Raw genomic sequence first — 16,280 nt, forward strand, 5'->3', positions numbered from 1 at the left:
AACAGTATTTAGAAAAACACCAGTTATACTCGCATCACATAAAATTATTTTTGATGAACCATTGTGACTGACTTATGAGTAAGTGGACAAGAAAACAAGGCAGTTGATACATGCATTGTCAAATATATAACATGCTGTTGATACATTCTCCCTCAGCATCTGTTGCCTTGAGCAGGCTGCCATGTTTATGCTGATCTGTACTGCTGTGCATCCAGTCAAAACAGCCCACACACACAAACACACCAGTCCTATCTTTGAAGCAACCTCAGGATGTGGAAGCAGCACAGGCAGTTCCACTGATTCATTTTAGAGCTCAGATATAAAATGGATCGTTCCAGTCTTCTCTGTAAAGCCGATGGCTGTAAACTTAGATGCTGCTGTAGTAGCTATAGCATTTTATCATTGTTTACGCTTGAATTCAGAGCTGTAACTCTGGTTATTGCTTGCTTTGTCCAACCAACATTATAAAATCCAAAGTCTTACCCAAAGATGACTAAGAAAAGCAACATATCTTTCATATGCTGGTCTTAAAAATAGATAAAATGGAGACTTCTCCATACATTATGTCAGGCCAGAAGGGTTTCTTTGCAAATCTGATTTTTCCAAAAGTTTCCATAATTGTTTTTAGCCAAAATATATCTGGGGATAAAATGGTACCAATTGTCATATTTTAACATTTTTACATTGCTCTAAGTGTTGAGTCATTTCTATAGATTTTTTTTTTTTAAATGTATGTTTGTCGTCTTTGTTAAAAAAAAGGGGGGGGCCATAAGCTTCATTTTACAAGATAGCTTGAGACACAAAATGCTCAAACAAGCATGCCAGGCCTCGAGGTGGTGATAAAGTTTACATTGACGCTTCAAATAACAGTAGTATAGCCTGAGCATGCATAGTGAGCTCATTTTCCTGTTTGTGGTAACTTGGCAGATAGCCTAGCGATGCTAATCAAATGTAAACAAACTAGTAGTTACTGCTGTTTTGCCGCATGGTCCTTAGTCGACACAAACCAAAGATTGGCAGGAAATAATGTAATTGTTTCCCAAAAGTGCAGTTTTGTCATCATGGACACACAAAATCTGCATCTTAGAGGGTGTTTTCAAAAATCTGTTTAAATGACCTCAGACCCTGTTTACATGTGTATGAGAGGCCAAAACATGGAGTAAAATACATTTTCAAATATGTCTGTATACGTGTAGACAAGATCTCAATGAACACAAATCAATGTGACTTTTCCCAAATGCATGACCAGTGGTCTGAAGATGAATCCAGGGTTTTTCTTGTATTTTTTGTGAGACAGTGGTGGCAAGGGCTGGATAACGTGACTGGCATAAGCAGCTAGACACTGATTGGGCGTACATCTTAAGACTGCCCTGTACTTAAGTGAAGAAAATCACAATTTCATTTTTTGCTTAGTAAGTTGAGGGCAGACAAAGAACCTGGAGAGAAAAAAGACAAAAGGGTAGAATGCATTATACAGGAATAAAACTGAGAATTTTATACATAAATTAATATGGAAAAAGGCACAGTTGTTTCAGTTTGAAAGCCTTTACGTGTATGTTTTTGTCAGAATTTTCAACCAAGACAGTGGCCAAAAATACAAAGGAGGCCTTTTGGCTTGGGCAGCATCCATTTTTTCATACCTTCATAGGCATTTGACATTTTACCAGGGTATACGGTATTAAGTCAGTATTTGTGGAAAAACTTGTGTAAAACAGCTCAACTATACTGTACTCCCAGTGGCTGGGAAACAACACATGCAGGGGCTGCAGCCGTTATTCAACTGACAAACTCAAACCTGAACTGTAAATTTACAGCGCCATCTCTGTACATACTCTGCCAGAATGACAACTTGACTGCTCACCTTGCTCTCTGCTAGAGGCCTGCCTTTGAGTTAGATAGGCAGGGAAAACCCGGTGAATCTTGTAAGACAATGCATTAAACCTGACTGTTTCTGTAGTTACAGTGGAATGACACCACTGGTTGGGAATCAGATTGTTGTATTGTTAAGACAATGACTCAGCAGTATTGACATTATTGTTGTTTCGTATGGAAGACTTTCTGCTCAAAACATGGCAAGACACATGACTTTCTTGTCATGTGAGGTTGACCTTGCTCACTTGAATCTTGATAGACTTGTTGTTGAAAGTCGACTTATCAGGGTAACTATTCTATAGACTGTCAACCCGCATGCTTTTCCAGTCACTAATGCAGCAGCGTTAAAGGCTTATTTTCATGTAAACAAACTCATAGAAGCAGCCACTCTCCCACAATAATCGCCAGTGTTCTCACATGTCACAGAAACAAACCAAACCAAATAGAAAACATTTGTGAAAGTTCTTTTTTATTAGAATTGCATCACATGATGTGAGTAACAGAAAATGCACAATACTTGTGGGGATACCAACATAACTTTAACTTGAATTTTCTCATTCTCTACAGAGAAGTGACATAGTGAAAGCAGCGTACGAGCCCACAGATGAAGAATGTGAATGGAAAGCAGATGAGGAGGAAGAGCTGACAGTAAGTAAGCAGGTACAGGTGACGTATACACCTGCATGCTTCGTGTCTGACTGAACACTGGGCTTTCTGGCTTTTTTTTCCCCGTCTAGTTTTATATTTCATGCATGCAGCTCATAATTTTCATCCAGAACAGAATATATTTGACATGCCCAAATAGCAACACTGCATGCAGCTCATAAGGGAAAATGTTGGGTTTTAGTTTTTCATCAGTATTACTGATTTCAGATGTTTGTATTGCAAGAGAACAGTGATTTATTTCAGGTGTTTTTGTAGCATTAAATGGAGCTGGTGCTCTTTTATGTCTGGTCTCTAATGCTGAGTGCTGTCTTTGTGGGTGTAGGTGGTGAAGGGCTCTTTGTTTCACATGGTATTATACATGAAAAGAAAAATGCTTTTGCAAGCGTTATTTTAAAGGAAAAAATGTCTCCCTCAACCAGGACGAGATGAAGGAGAAGGCCAAGTTAGAGGAAGAGAAGAAGGACGAGGAGAAGGAAGACCCCAAAGGCATCCCCGAGTTCTGGTTAACAGTTTTCAAAAATGTGGACCTGCTCAGTGACATGCTGCAGGTACGTTCATCCAGACAGACGGCTGCTGGGGAGGCAGGCACTGAAAATGGGTCACAGACAGCATTTCCTTCCAGCAATGAAAAATCAGGGTTTGCTTCCACCTGCTGGTCATATTGGGTAGAGCATGGGCCTGCAGTGTGGATTATGACAAAATTAAATCACAGAAATGCTTCATGGATGATCATCTAAATGTGGCAGTGCTTTCTCTCCTCCTCAGGAACACGATGAACCCATCCTTAAACATTTACAAGATATTAAAGTAAAATTCTCAGATCCAGGACAGCCCATGGTGAGTCTGATGGTTTCTAATCTTAAATGGCTGAAACCGGTCATTCACTTTGAACTGTGTCTAACTGTTATAATCTCATCTGCCTCCCACCCCCCAGAGCTTCACGTTAGAGTTCCACTTCGAGGCCAACGACTTCTTCACAAACACAGTGTTGACGAAAACCTACAAGATGAGGTCAGAGCCTGACGAGAACGACCCCTTCTCCTTTGATGGACCAGAGATCATGTGCTGCACAGGGTGAGTACAGCACCTAGTTTTATTCAGTCTTCATGTTGCTTTTTTGTTAGAGAATCGATCAAGAGTATCTATTAAGTTTTGGGGTTTTCCGATTGTTATCTTGGCATCATATGATTGATCCTATGTGTGCCTGATCAATGGGGCTGCAGCTAGTCCGGCACACTAGTGGACCCGTCAACCAAATATTTTCTGAACACATTTTAGGGTCAATTAATGATTGACTAATCAGTTGTTAAGAATTTGATCGAATCAATGTAATTGATATACTATGAAATTAAACTTTAATATCAGATGGCTGCAAAGCATGTTGTTATATTTCAAAGTAGCCTGTAAATGTTTAAATGCAGCCTGTTATGTCTGTATATGTTGTAGAGGGTATGTAATGCCACTGAAGGGTACACAATAAAGCTTTTATTGGGGTGGAAAAACACATTTGTTATTGCTATGTTTTTTAAATAACAGTTGATCGATTAATTGATCGTTCATGTTGCCAGCGATCGATTCAGTAAAGTGCTTTAAACTTGCAACCCTTACGCATTTTTATCTGTATGCTCAAGGACCTCTCATGGTTGCTGTGATATGCAGTTTATGAAATAAAAAAAAAAAAGATTCATTTCTCCTCACTCCTCTTAACTGGTAGGGGTCACAAGACAACAACAACCACAAAACTAAAAATGAGGATTAACTGGTCTGTTAGAGGCTATATTTTGACATTTTGGCCTAAAAACGGACATCCACAGGAAACTTGGATTTCTTCTTAAATCCGAGCCTCTGCAGGCTCCTTCTGTACCCGATGTGTTATGATCCACTGAAGTTGGGCATGATACGAATTCCTCCAAAAAATGTAGCATTTCTATGTGTGTTATGTCGTTGTAAAGCTGCCTGGTTGCTTGTAATGTTCTCAATAAATAACAGTGTTCAAATTGAGAAGTTTCGACTTATCCTGTTTTTCCTTATTAATTTATACAGTTAAGTGAACCCAGGATGCTCAGGTTTTAATACCATTACACTATTCTGTGCATCTTTAAGGAAACTGAGAATACAGAAAACACTTAATTCATGCCAAGATAAGAAAACTTAAGCTACACAAAAAACTTGTCCACATCTGGCAGTTGTGTTGGCATTACAGTAAATGCTTCACCATCTGTTGTCTGGTGAAGATCTGCAGTCAAGTCGCTGCACTCTCCCAGTTCAGTAATACTTTTGGGATTGTCATTTGATATCCTACTGTCCAAGTTATTAGTACTGTTGATAATCAGCCTGCCAGCCTCTTGACCTGTTACTTAGTGAACACCCCCTCAACAACCATTGTGACCTGTACCAGACATTTCTGTGTACCTCCATTACCTCTGCCACGCTTCATTTTTAAGTGGATATCAACGACCTCACAGGCTAGATTCCTGAAATAAACACAAGATGTCCTTTAAAACCTGGCATTTAAAATGTTGCATACTGACCTTGCTTTCTCCTTTCTGCCTCCTCCTCCTCCTCGTGTTTCACCACAGTTGCACGATTGACTGGACGAAGGGCAAGAACGTCACGTTGAAAACAATCAAGAAGAAACAGAAGCACAAGGGCCGTGGCACAGTGAGGACGGTCACCAAAACAGTCCCCAACGACTCCTTCTTCAACTTCTTCACCCCACCAGAGGGTAAGGATGATGGGGCAGAAATATAAAACCTATACTAGGTTTAAACTTAAGCAATCTTTGTGCCTGTTAGAGACGCGTGGTTGAACTAACTATATCTCTGCTTGCTTGCAGTTCCAGAAAATGGAGAGTTGGTAAGTCCTTGTTTCCTCTATACTTGTTTATGCGTTTCAGAATTTTATTGACTCAATCAGTGAAATCATCAAATTGCTTCTTTTTGTAATTATCATGCCTCGTTCATATATAAAGTTCAGTTACAATGTCTCACTGTTGGGCTTTGTCTCAGAAGCTCAGGCTATAAGGTTTCGCTTGTCAAAGTGCAAGTTAATTAAATGTTGGCAGACTAAAAGGCTTAATGGACAAGTTACGTAATGTTTTGGTAATGGTCTTCTCATGGGATTTGTCATCAACAAAATATGTATCATCAAAGCTTGATATCTTATCCATCTGTGTCATAGAGCTCCATTGTTGTCCAGAAACTGTAAAAACACATCAACATACCTTCAATATCATGTAGTTTATTTTGACACACACCATCCTGCCCCAAGCACTAGAGGACTAAACGTGGATTAATCCACCTCTGGGAAAATAAGTGTCCACAAATGACCAGTGTTTCCTTGCTCTGGTAGTTTTGGCTTGAAAACTACAGTGTTAAGTTAACAAAAGGAGGTGACTGGTTATTCTATATACTCAACCATAGATCAAAAATGCACTTGGAAAAACGAGGAAAAAACTGGATAAATGTAGAGGCAATCCAAGCACTGTAAAATATTTTTTTAATGGAAACGAGGAAGGAAATATTAAAACCTTTCATTACAGAGGCTAAATATAAAGTCCTGACAAAGACCTACAGTGGTTGAAACATGTTGGCGTTAAGCAAGATGGAAACATGTTCAGCAGTTTACAGTTTTATGGTGTGTTTTTTCTTTTCTTTTTTTTTTTTCCTTTTCATTTTCTAAAACAATTCTGTTTTCAGCTGGAACCACTCGGCTTGAGGCTGATTGCCACAGTCAGCGTTTGAATTGAGAGATGGACTACACGTAGTTAGTTGGATGTTTTCAGGGTTTTGTCACAATAGTACAAATGCTGAATTATACCACGCTTATTTTTAAGGCGAGTGTCAGAATTTTCCAAAGAAGACCATAGTCTTTTTTTTTTTTTTTTTTTTTTTTTTAAATCTGTTAAAACACAATGGCACACTTAAAAAAGGAGAAATCTATGCCAATTTAGCAGCAAGCACTGATTTCCAATAGTCATTACATGGAGCTGCTGAATCATATTGGACTTCTCTGGATTTAATAAGCACGTCTGATTCAACCCGAGCTGTGCTGGAGCCAAAGTCTTTGAAATTCCTTATTGAATCTGTTCAAGTTTAGCTTTCAACAGCTTTAAGTAACAAAAGTCAAAAGTAACTTAATAATTTAGAAGCAAAATAATAAAGTTTTGTCACCTATAGTACATGTTTGGTATTTAACTAAATGACTGTTTTGTACGTCACTCTTTGCTATTAAAACAATGGAAAAAGAAGAGCTTAGTTGATCATGAGTTTAGCAAATCTGGGTAAATTTACAATCTGGTTTAAAGTGAAATATCCTATCTAAGTACAGTCTGAAAAACCCTAACCTAGTGCTATTTTAAGGGACAATTTAAAATGCAGGAATAAACTATGATTGGCCTGTCTGTCTTCAGGATGAAGACTCAGAGGCCGTCCTGGCTGCAGACTTTGAAATCGGCCACTTCATCCGTGAGCGCATCGTACCTCGGGCTGTGCTCTACTTCACAGGCGAGGCCATAGAGGATGACGATGACGATGTGAGTATCACCATCTAGGCTCAAGTTTGGTATCTTCTATAATTTGGCTGTAAACTAGACCGTTTTGGAATAAACACATGCTACCATTTTAGAGGTTTTTAGATCTATTTTCTTCTTTGTCAAGGGAACAGATGAGAAAAACATGCTTTGCTTTTTTCAGCTGCTACAATTTGTAAGGAATGTTCTAGTAATGGATTTGGAGTCAATGCTCTGCAATTATTTGGCTTCATTGTAATTAAGATAATTATTAACTGTTCTAATGGAGGATTGCTTTGCAGTTGGGTCTTTATTTAAAATGTGTTGGTTAGATCTGTTTTGAGGAAAAACGTTCAGCAATATTGAGTTTGAATCTAATCGAATTTTGGAGCTAATCTTCATGTTTGTGTTTTACAGTACGATGAAGAGGGAGAGGAGGCGGACGATGAGGTGAGACTATCAGCGTTTCAATTTTAATGTAATATATTCAAGATTCGAAAAGTGCTAGGATTTTGCAGTGCAACTGCTTGAAATTATAATTGACTTATTTTATGTCTTTATCTAAAAAGGGAATTATTCAGTCAGAGCAGTGTATTTTGAAAATAATGCAGAGTGCCTATTTGTTTTTGCACAAAATGAGGATGACTCTGCTTGAGCCTCGCTTGTGATAAAGAACTTAAATGTGGCCTAATCACTTAAAGGATGCACATGCATATAAATATCATTTACCACAAATGGTAAGGCGCCGTTTCAAAATGTACCTTGTAGCTTGAAAAGAGCTTGAATTTGACTTTAGAAGCAGTGTAGGAACTCTGGATTTGGGGCCAGAGTTGATGTATGAAAATTATTAACCACAATGTAAAACAGTGCGAGGCACTGCTGAGGAACCTCAGTAGTCTGAAGTGGCTCTATGCTGTGTGTTCAGGAAGGCGAGGAGGAGGCTGATGAGGAGAACGACCCCGACTACGATCCCAAGGTGAGATAACCTCTCCAAATGCACACACACTGCTCCTCCCCCTCTCTAAAGATCTCTAGTGTCCTGAGAAAGACCTTACTCAGCTGTTCTCAACTTTGTTGGCTCAGGATGCTCTTTGTAAAAAGTAAAGTAGCTCTTTACTGGAGGCCACTGAGTGCTGCAGTGATCTTTCAGAGCCTTCCTCAGTTCATGAGTGAATTTTACTGTCATAGTGACAGATGTTTTGCACCTTTGGGGTTCCTGAGCTGCAGGTGGAGAACAGCTTTTCTAAATTGACTTGCCAGAATTCAACATACAGAATACATACTGTCAAATGCATCTCATTTTACACCAGCTTTTGGTTTGCTTCAGCCTTTTGTTTTGTTGGCGTGGTCTTGATTTGGCTTCTAGACAAAAAAAAAAAAAACTCCCAGAAGATATTTTTCCTCCTTTTACAATTTGTCTTAACCAGATCTTGAACCTGTAATTTGAGAATTACCTTTTACCAGAAGGCTGGTACTGGCTGTTGCATGTTGTTACTAAAACGTGAACCCTAACCTTAAAGTAACAATCTCGAAGATCTCAGTTTTGTTCTTTTTGGCCGCACCTATGGTGATAATCAGCAGTTGCAGGTGCGTGTTTTTCGGACCTCACTTACAAAGTGTGTGTGATGTCAGTCAGTTAGCACCTGGGTCACACCTCCATAATGTCTGCTGTCTGTTAGCGAGCACTTAATATGGCCGAACAAACAAAGAAAAGATCGCAGAGACAAAAACTGTTGTACCCTTTCACACACAAGTGAGTTGAAGAGCAGGTCTAGTGTGTTAACTTCGCCTACCTTCTGTTGGACCAACCACTGCTGAGTGATGGAAAACACTTCACTAACCTGTGAATGCCACCACAGGCACCAGTTCATAATGCTGCAATCAGTATTGCTGGATAGAAAATATAGCAATCAGACTATGACTTTAAAATTGTCACATTTTAACAAAATTACTGCATATAGTGAAGCAACCTGGGAAGAGACCAGGACACTGCATGGTTTAATATGGTGCACATGGAATATTTTTGCCATCCAGAGGAAGCCATCGTCTGAACAAGATGCATATCCTCTCACTCAGTCAATTGCAGCCCAATACACAATCTTCCCTCCATTCTTATTAGTGATGTTCCCAGTGACTAATTTCCCTGTTGACTGAACACGAGTTTTAATGTAAACTAGTCGACAAAGCAAACAATAAGAAAACACACAGAAAGCAGTTAAATTAGAGTGCAACTTATTAATTGGTAATGTTAAACATTCTGTAAAAAATATTGTGTATTAAGAACCGTTTGAAGCAGTTAATCCCGTTCTACAATGGCCAAAACTTATTTTAAATGCGCATCAATGTGGGCGATGCTATACGAAGATTGCACATTGCTTATCTGCCAGTCTGACATGCAGTGTGGCTAACGTTAGCAGTGCTAGCAGCAGCCTGCTCTGCTTGCAAGTTAATGTGTCTGTGCTGAATGTGATGAAACATGGCTCCAGTTGAGTGGTTTGTACCAATTTATTCAACCTAATTTTCATTTTCTGTATCAAAATACTGACAAACTGCACTGGTTTTAAGAGCTGTCATGTGTCCCACTTTGCTGATAACATCTGGGCCATTGGGGCATTGAATCTGGGTGAGAGGGGCTGCAGCACTGGCTAGAGGCCGGTGGTTGTGCAACAGCTTAGAGGCAACAGTTAACCATGATTGTGCAGCAATAAAATATTGATAAATAGCTAAACCGACTAGTATTTCTGGTGCCGACTAGTGAGGGTGGTGGTATTTAATCGTATAGTCAACTAAACTCACACATTCATAGTAGTGATGTGATTTGATGCTCTCAAATCACAAATAAAGTTTTGCTGTGGGTTTGTTGAAATAGCAAAATCATAAAACATTCAGCTTTTTTGGAATTATTAAAGGTTTATCAGACACTTAACATTATGGTATAAATATGATAATTATCGTATATCTGGCAACATGGCTGCAAATGTAGGGGCTTTCATTAGTGGGTCATAGGCTCAGTCATCATTGTGTTACCTCATTAGGTAATGATAGTAGCTGAACAGATTTATTTATGGAAAATCTTCGAGATTTTTACTTTAAGCAACCCTCAGATCCAGTAGGCCTTAAACAGAAGTGTTAACTACATACAATATTCATTTTAATGATAGAGATGTATAAGATTTTTCTTCATTCAAATGTATTGTTTGTGGAGGAAACTGTGGCCTGAAACTTCTAAAAAATGTAAATTTAAATCAAGTGCACACACACAATAACATGCAAACCTGCAGAGTTTTATTGTAATTCCACTGAGACAAGCAAATAGCAGGTCCTCTCCTGTAGGCTCTGTTGATTCACTGTTTTCTGCTTCAGTGCCTTCCTGATGGAGGTAATGTAGCTGAAAAACTGTGAATAAACGGAGTGTGCAAAAGAAAAGCTATGCAAGCTCAAAAGGATTGCAAGCAACAATAATATAAATGAAAATCTCGTGATACAAAATGTGTTCATGTGTAGCTGCAGTTGTGTACGTCCTAAGATTTTCACACACTGGTTTTGAGCTTTTGTTTAGTGTTAGTTGATTTTTATTTTTTTGGCCTGAGTTTTCACCTAACTGGAGCAGCAGTGAGTTAAACACCACACAATATAATCAAGCATGACTTTTGCTTCTTTGCTAAACAAAAACGTCTTTGACATTCTGTATTCTGCTAGTTTTTTGCTTTTTTGTTTTTCTCCTATTCATTAATGTTTCTTCATCTCCGGTCACTTTGGCATCTTTTGTCAGCTACTCTTTAAATTTTTCCTCACTAGGTTTAAGTGGTGACAGTAGAAAAATAACCCTATCCTGGTAGGTACAGCTTGTGAATTGTCAGCTTACTACCATCACACCCCCACCCGTCACCCTCTTAGTTTTTTTGTTTCCTTTTCCTCCTGTTTTTTTCCATCCTCCATCCATCTCTCTGCACCCCCCACCCCACACATGAGCACCCTCCTCTTCCTCCTCCTCCTCTGCCGCCGTGCTGCACCCTCCCGAGTTACTAACCCACTGGTTTGTTGTTGGTTTTTTGGAGTTTAACCCATAGTGAGTTCTGCATTTGCACCTGTATTATTTCTGTATGTTGAACCTAGTCCAGCCCTCCCTTTTTCTTTTTTTCTCTACCATGTTGAACTTGTCCCGTCCACAAACGCAGGATAGTTTTTCAGTTTTTGTCAGGATGAGGATTTGTCTGCCATAAATACTGTGCTTTGTTTATGGATGTTTGTTTTTAATACCCATTTAAACATCATTGGTCCATCCCTCCATGGTTTTTATCCTCCTTCCCATTCACATTAGTTCTGTTCAGCTGCTTTTTTCTATAGATCTGCTTTTAATGCTGGGATAATGGCCTTGGAGGGCTGTTTGTGTTTGAAATAAGGCCTAACCAATAGTTGGCAGATTGACAAAATACAAGAAATGCCAACAAAGTGTTTTATCTCCCTGAGGGTGCCATCATTGTCAGCAATAATGGCCTGTTTTCTGTTGTTTTCATTAGAAACTCGATTGCTTGCAGCAGATAAAAAACAAAAAAAAAACTCAAGACAAGAAGTCTTTCAACAGACGCTACATTATAAGTCTGCAACAGAAGCCCAGCTGTTTGTTTTGACATTTTGGTGAAATAACAGCGTAATGTAAAATCTATTTTTAGATTCAAAACTATTAAGAGTTCAGCTGCAGCCAAATGTATTGCACAATGGCAAAAATGACCTCACACTATTCAGTCAGGATGGCATCGGGCCATCGAGAGCAGCTCGAACAGCTGCAGCGTGCCATCACCTCTAGAAGTGTCTAATGTCTGCTGGAAGGACGCCCTGCCCAAAGTATGATGGGGTCTTAATTCTGTCTGTGCACCTCTCATCCCTTATTTACTCGAGCGTTGCCGTTGTTTTTGGCAGCTAATTGATTTGAGCACAATGGCCAGAGGTTCTGTTTGAAGTGTTTACATTTATTATCCTGTGACAGCAACATCGAAATAAGCACCGTTGGCAGATCATCAGCTATTTTAATCTCATTTACACCCCTGTATCCCAGCAGTAAGTTTTCTATAAACAGACCTAAAGAAAACATTTTAATCAATAACCAAGGGAGATAATAGAGCTTAGTGTGTTCTTAGTCTTTTTTATAAAGGCCATACCAGTACACTGGCTGGGCCATGACAGAAGTGTTCACATTCATCACCTGCTCAGTAGTCAACGAGCCAACAACAAACAAGCAACATTACTGTAAAATTGTACTTGGTTACTTCTTTAAAAAGATTACTGGTGACCTCAGAAGTCAAACACTTTGAAGGCAGTGAAATATTGGCCTCTCCACATGACTAAACAAATAAAATCAACAGATCCTTTTCATTTAGGCATTTATTAAACTGACTAAAGGAATAATTGACATTTTGGGAAATGCACTAATTTGAATTCTTAATGTGTCTACTTGTGTTGTCAAAAATATTAAGGCTTCAATCATATCTGTTAATTACAGCATGAAAAATGACCAAAACTATTAAAAAAAATAATAATAATCCAAGTGCCCATTCAAGACCTCAGTTCAGATTTGTCCTCCCTGAAATTTGGCTTGCAGCAAAATCAGACAGTGAAGCTGAAGCTAACCGTTAGCTATTTTTTGTCTTCTGGCCAAATGGCTAGTGAATGTTGAAATTTGACCAGCCAGTTGATATTTTTTGGCTGGTAAATGAAGCAAATCAACCAGCTGCTTGAATATTTTACCAGAATTTGGCTTGTGCAAATTCTATCCCCTGCAGTTAACATAGCTTAGCATAAAAAGAAGTAACTTATTTGTTTAATCTGTACAAAGACCACATAATGACCAGCACAACCACAAATTCCTACTCGTTAAGAGCTTTTGAAGTTCTAGAGAATTGATTTTCTAGCTACAGCTTCATATTCAACAGACAGATACGAAAGTGGTATCAATCTTCTTATGTAACTCTGCTTGAAAGAGAATAGATTTCCCACAATGTCAAACAGTTGCCTTTTCAAAAACATACATTTTAAACTGATTGCACCAAGAACGCCGAAATGTTTCACTGGCCTCCAGTGTGTTTCTATCGGTATCATGTCCCAGTGTAGGTACCAGATATGCTCAGCCTGCCAGATCTTTTTGGGGTCCTACGTTTGCAGGTGCCTTATGCATTATGATTGGCTCCATGTCAGAAAGTGGTATACAAACAAATTTAAATGTGGTAAAGTTCATTTGAAACTGTTGAGAAATTGGTTTTGTAAAGGACAAAAAATAGGGCTGCACAATATGGTAAAACTGATTGCAATTATTTTGACTGAAATGTCAATTGCAGTATGTGATAAGATCAGTGGAAATGATCGTTTTTGCTTCCAAAATTTCATTTTCACTGCAAAGAAACTACTGAAATTGTGGTGATGTGACATTTGTGAGAGTTGGTACCAAAAAGCATGTTTTCTTACATCTGGAGGACAAAACTTAAAGACCAGGCCATCTGTGTAGCACTTCTTCATTATAATGCTGTTTTGTGCACATTTTTTACTTAAAAAATTACAGGTTCTGTGACTTTGCCATATTGCAATTTATTGTCCAGCCATATTTAAAATTAGATTAGTTAGCCAAGGTTGACTAACAAACTTAAGACCAAAGAGACCTCTTGAACAAATATTATGTTGATTAAATCTAATAATTTAAGTTTAGTACTGTCACTTGTACACTTTATACAATTTAATAAATGACAATAAAACAAAAGGAGAAAACAACCAAAAACAGGCTATATCCTTTTCTGAACATAGCCACAACCACAGCTGCTATCAGACATACAGCTGATCAACATGTGTATATCACCTGTAAATGCAGGACTGACCCCTGCACACCCACCCCAACCCCACCTCCTTCTTCTTGATACTTTGATGTAAAAAAGTTAAGACTAGAAATATTTTAAAAACCCTTAGAGAATCTTTGCACCACAGCGCTGGGGTCATTGTCATGAATCACTCAAGATGGTGACGATTGAAGACCTCGCTTGTAATCATTGCATTCATAAGGATGCTGCTACGACAAACCGTAGTTGTCATAGTGTGTCTAATCTGAATGCTTCATAATCCCCATATTCATATCTGTGAATCGTTTGTGTTCAGAATAGTCAGATAAAAATCTCGTCTTTGTTACTTAGTTTCGAACAGCGTGTTGAATGTTTGAGGTCTTGAAACGGCTTTGCTGTGTGTAGATGTGATATTTTGTATGCCAGATGTGTGTTTGTGTGTATTTGGTGTGTTTTTTTTTTTCTTTCCATCCTAAATAACCCTCTCCTTCCCCCCCTGTGATTTCTTGCAGAAGGATGCAGCCCCCCCAGCTGAGTGCAAGCAGCAGTGAAGCCTGGCCTGGCTGCCTTGAGGATCAACTGCACTGTAACGGCTTCTCAAATTAAAAACAAAACAAAAAAAAAAAAAACAGATTAAAAAAAAATAGTTACTTACCGCCTTATAATGTTTTGTATTTTTCTTGGTAGAGAATTTGAAGAAAAAAGTTTCGAGATTTTTGTTACAAAAACTCATGGTAATATACTGGGAGCTGTGTGGCTCAATATACATAGTATTTTACTAGACCTGTTTTTTCCTTCTCTTCCTCCTTCTCTGTACAATAAATAGAATACAGGAAAAAAATATCCCTCAAAAAGCATGAACTTGTTTCTTCACTGCTAAAAACTAGTTTGGGTTCTTGTGAAGTCTTTTGTTGTATTTGCTCTTAGACAACAGCTGTGGTTTAGACTGCATCGCGGCGACGTCAGTTTATAATCCCCCCCACCCCATCCCCTTTTTTTTTCTTCCCCTTCCTCCTACCAAAGTTCCAGGTTGGTCAGTTCTGGTTGTTATTCCCTTTTTTCCCTTTTTTTAAACTCTTAGCGGGGCCTTTAGCACTTGTAAAAGCACTGTAGCATTTCCAGTTCTAGCAAGGGAGCACAGATGGGTGACCTGCAGCCAGCCCGGGTGTCTACTCCAGTTTATCTAATCTCGGTGAGCACAGTATCCGGAGTCGGTGTTTTCGGCCACTTCCTCCTCCACTTGTGCTCAACTACTTTCCACTCTTGATACATTCCAGTAAGCAGACTGGCTGGCACCGTCAGTGACTCAAAGGGAGTCCGCTTCTCTTCAACCAGACGGACTTATCCAAATTGAAAACTGAAGATCGCTTGATGCATGATGGGTTACTCCCAGGGCTTGGTACAGCCTGGTTGAGTCTCTTTAACATTCCAGAGGATTCTGTTAAGACGTAGAAGGTGATGACGGTTTGGCAGGATGGCCAGTTCGGGGGCCCCCCCAAGCCCCAGTAATCCAGTGCTTCAGGCTCCTCGTACTGTAGGCTCACAGTGGCGTGGCTGTCGTCTTTTCTATAGCACTTTGTATTAGTGTGTGGTGTACCAGTGGCGTCCTGTCATCGGTTAGCTGTCTGAGTATTCCTTGTGAGCAGCACTTTGTTTGACGCCCCTACCCCCCGCGCCCATTTAGGAACCGGGGGCTGGTGCTGTGACCCCGCTCTGTGGAGAGTTCAACTTGTGCTTATCTTGGTTTTTGAAGTGCATTACTTTTCTTACCGGGGGAGGCACACTTGACCTATTCAGAGAGGCTTCGTAGGAACAGGGTCGGGCAGATGTAGCACAGCGATCGACAAGGAAAGGCCGAACCAGGTGTTGAAGCGTCCGTCGACATGTCAGGTTCACCAACCCCTCCCCCTTTCTCATTTACCTCTTGTGTCGTCAAGTCGTGACTGGTCAGGTGACTCACATGGACCTCAGCCTAGCCCCTGAGGTCCCGCTTCATTTTTATCACTGTGAAAAATAAAGAGGGGAAGCGTGATAAGGCCGCAGCGTTGGCCAATGACCCACCACCCTCCTACCCTCCCCTACCCCACCCCAAACCCTCCTTCCTTTTGTTACCCAGAAGGCCACAGAGAAGCATGTCAGAGCAATACTTTAAAGCCAGGAGGGGGACTGAGAAGAAACCGTAGCCTGCCTCCCTCCCTGTCCGTTCTTAATGCCTTTTTAGTTGTGAAAAACAGCCAAGTGTTGGTTGTGTTGGGCAGTATCATGTCCACCGTGGAGAGCCAGGGTACTTCTCATTCTGCAGGGAGTATTCAGATCATGTGGGTTTGAGGGTTTCTGTAGAGTCCTTCTGAGCAGCTGTTGTCAAGGCAAAATGCTATGCTACAAAAATACTAATGTACTCAATAACTGTA

At 39.7% G+C, this 16,280-nt stretch overlaps 1 protein-coding gene across 3 annotated transcripts in view; it reads left to right on the forward strand.

The window, feature by feature from the left end:
• The window catches only part of nap1l1 (nucleosome assembly protein 1-like 1), a 32,255-nt gene extending 17,545 nt beyond the window's left edge, over nucleotides 1-14,710 (forward strand). The window contains exons 6-16 of one of the 3 annotated variants that reach the window (XM_084710569.1): nucleotides 2,440-2,532; nucleotides 2,958-3,086; nucleotides 3,304-3,375; nucleotides 3,473-3,612; nucleotides 5,118-5,263; nucleotides 5,375-5,394; nucleotides 6,950-7,072; nucleotides 7,466-7,498; nucleotides 7,974-8,024; nucleotides 10,847-10,883; nucleotides 14,382-14,710. In XM_084710569.1, coding sequence (XP_084566695.1) covers nucleotides 2,440-2,532; nucleotides 2,958-3,086; nucleotides 3,304-3,375; nucleotides 3,473-3,612; nucleotides 5,118-5,263; nucleotides 5,375-5,394; nucleotides 6,950-7,072; nucleotides 7,466-7,498; nucleotides 7,974-8,024; nucleotides 10,847-10,852 — 813 coding nt within the window. In that variant the 3' untranslated portion in view covers nucleotides 10,853-10,883; nucleotides 14,382-14,710. The remainder of the gene's footprint in view (nucleotides 1-2,439; nucleotides 2,533-2,957; nucleotides 3,087-3,303; nucleotides 3,376-3,472; nucleotides 3,613-5,117; nucleotides 5,264-5,374; nucleotides 5,395-6,949; nucleotides 7,073-7,465; nucleotides 7,499-7,973; nucleotides 8,025-10,846; nucleotides 10,884-14,381) is intronic. The other 2 variants (XM_084710567.1, XM_084710568.1) reach the window with 2 other exon arrangements.
• The last annotated feature ends 1,570 nt before the right edge of the window (nucleotides 14,711-16,280 follow it).

Source organism: Lutjanus erythropterus, chromosome 22 (assembly GCF_056507025.1).
Source record: "Lutjanus erythropterus isolate fLutEry1 chromosome 22, fLutEry1.hap2, whole genome shotgun sequence".
Lineage (NCBI taxonomy): Eukaryota > Metazoa > Chordata > Actinopteri > Lutjaniformes > Lutjanidae > Lutjanus > Lutjanus erythropterus.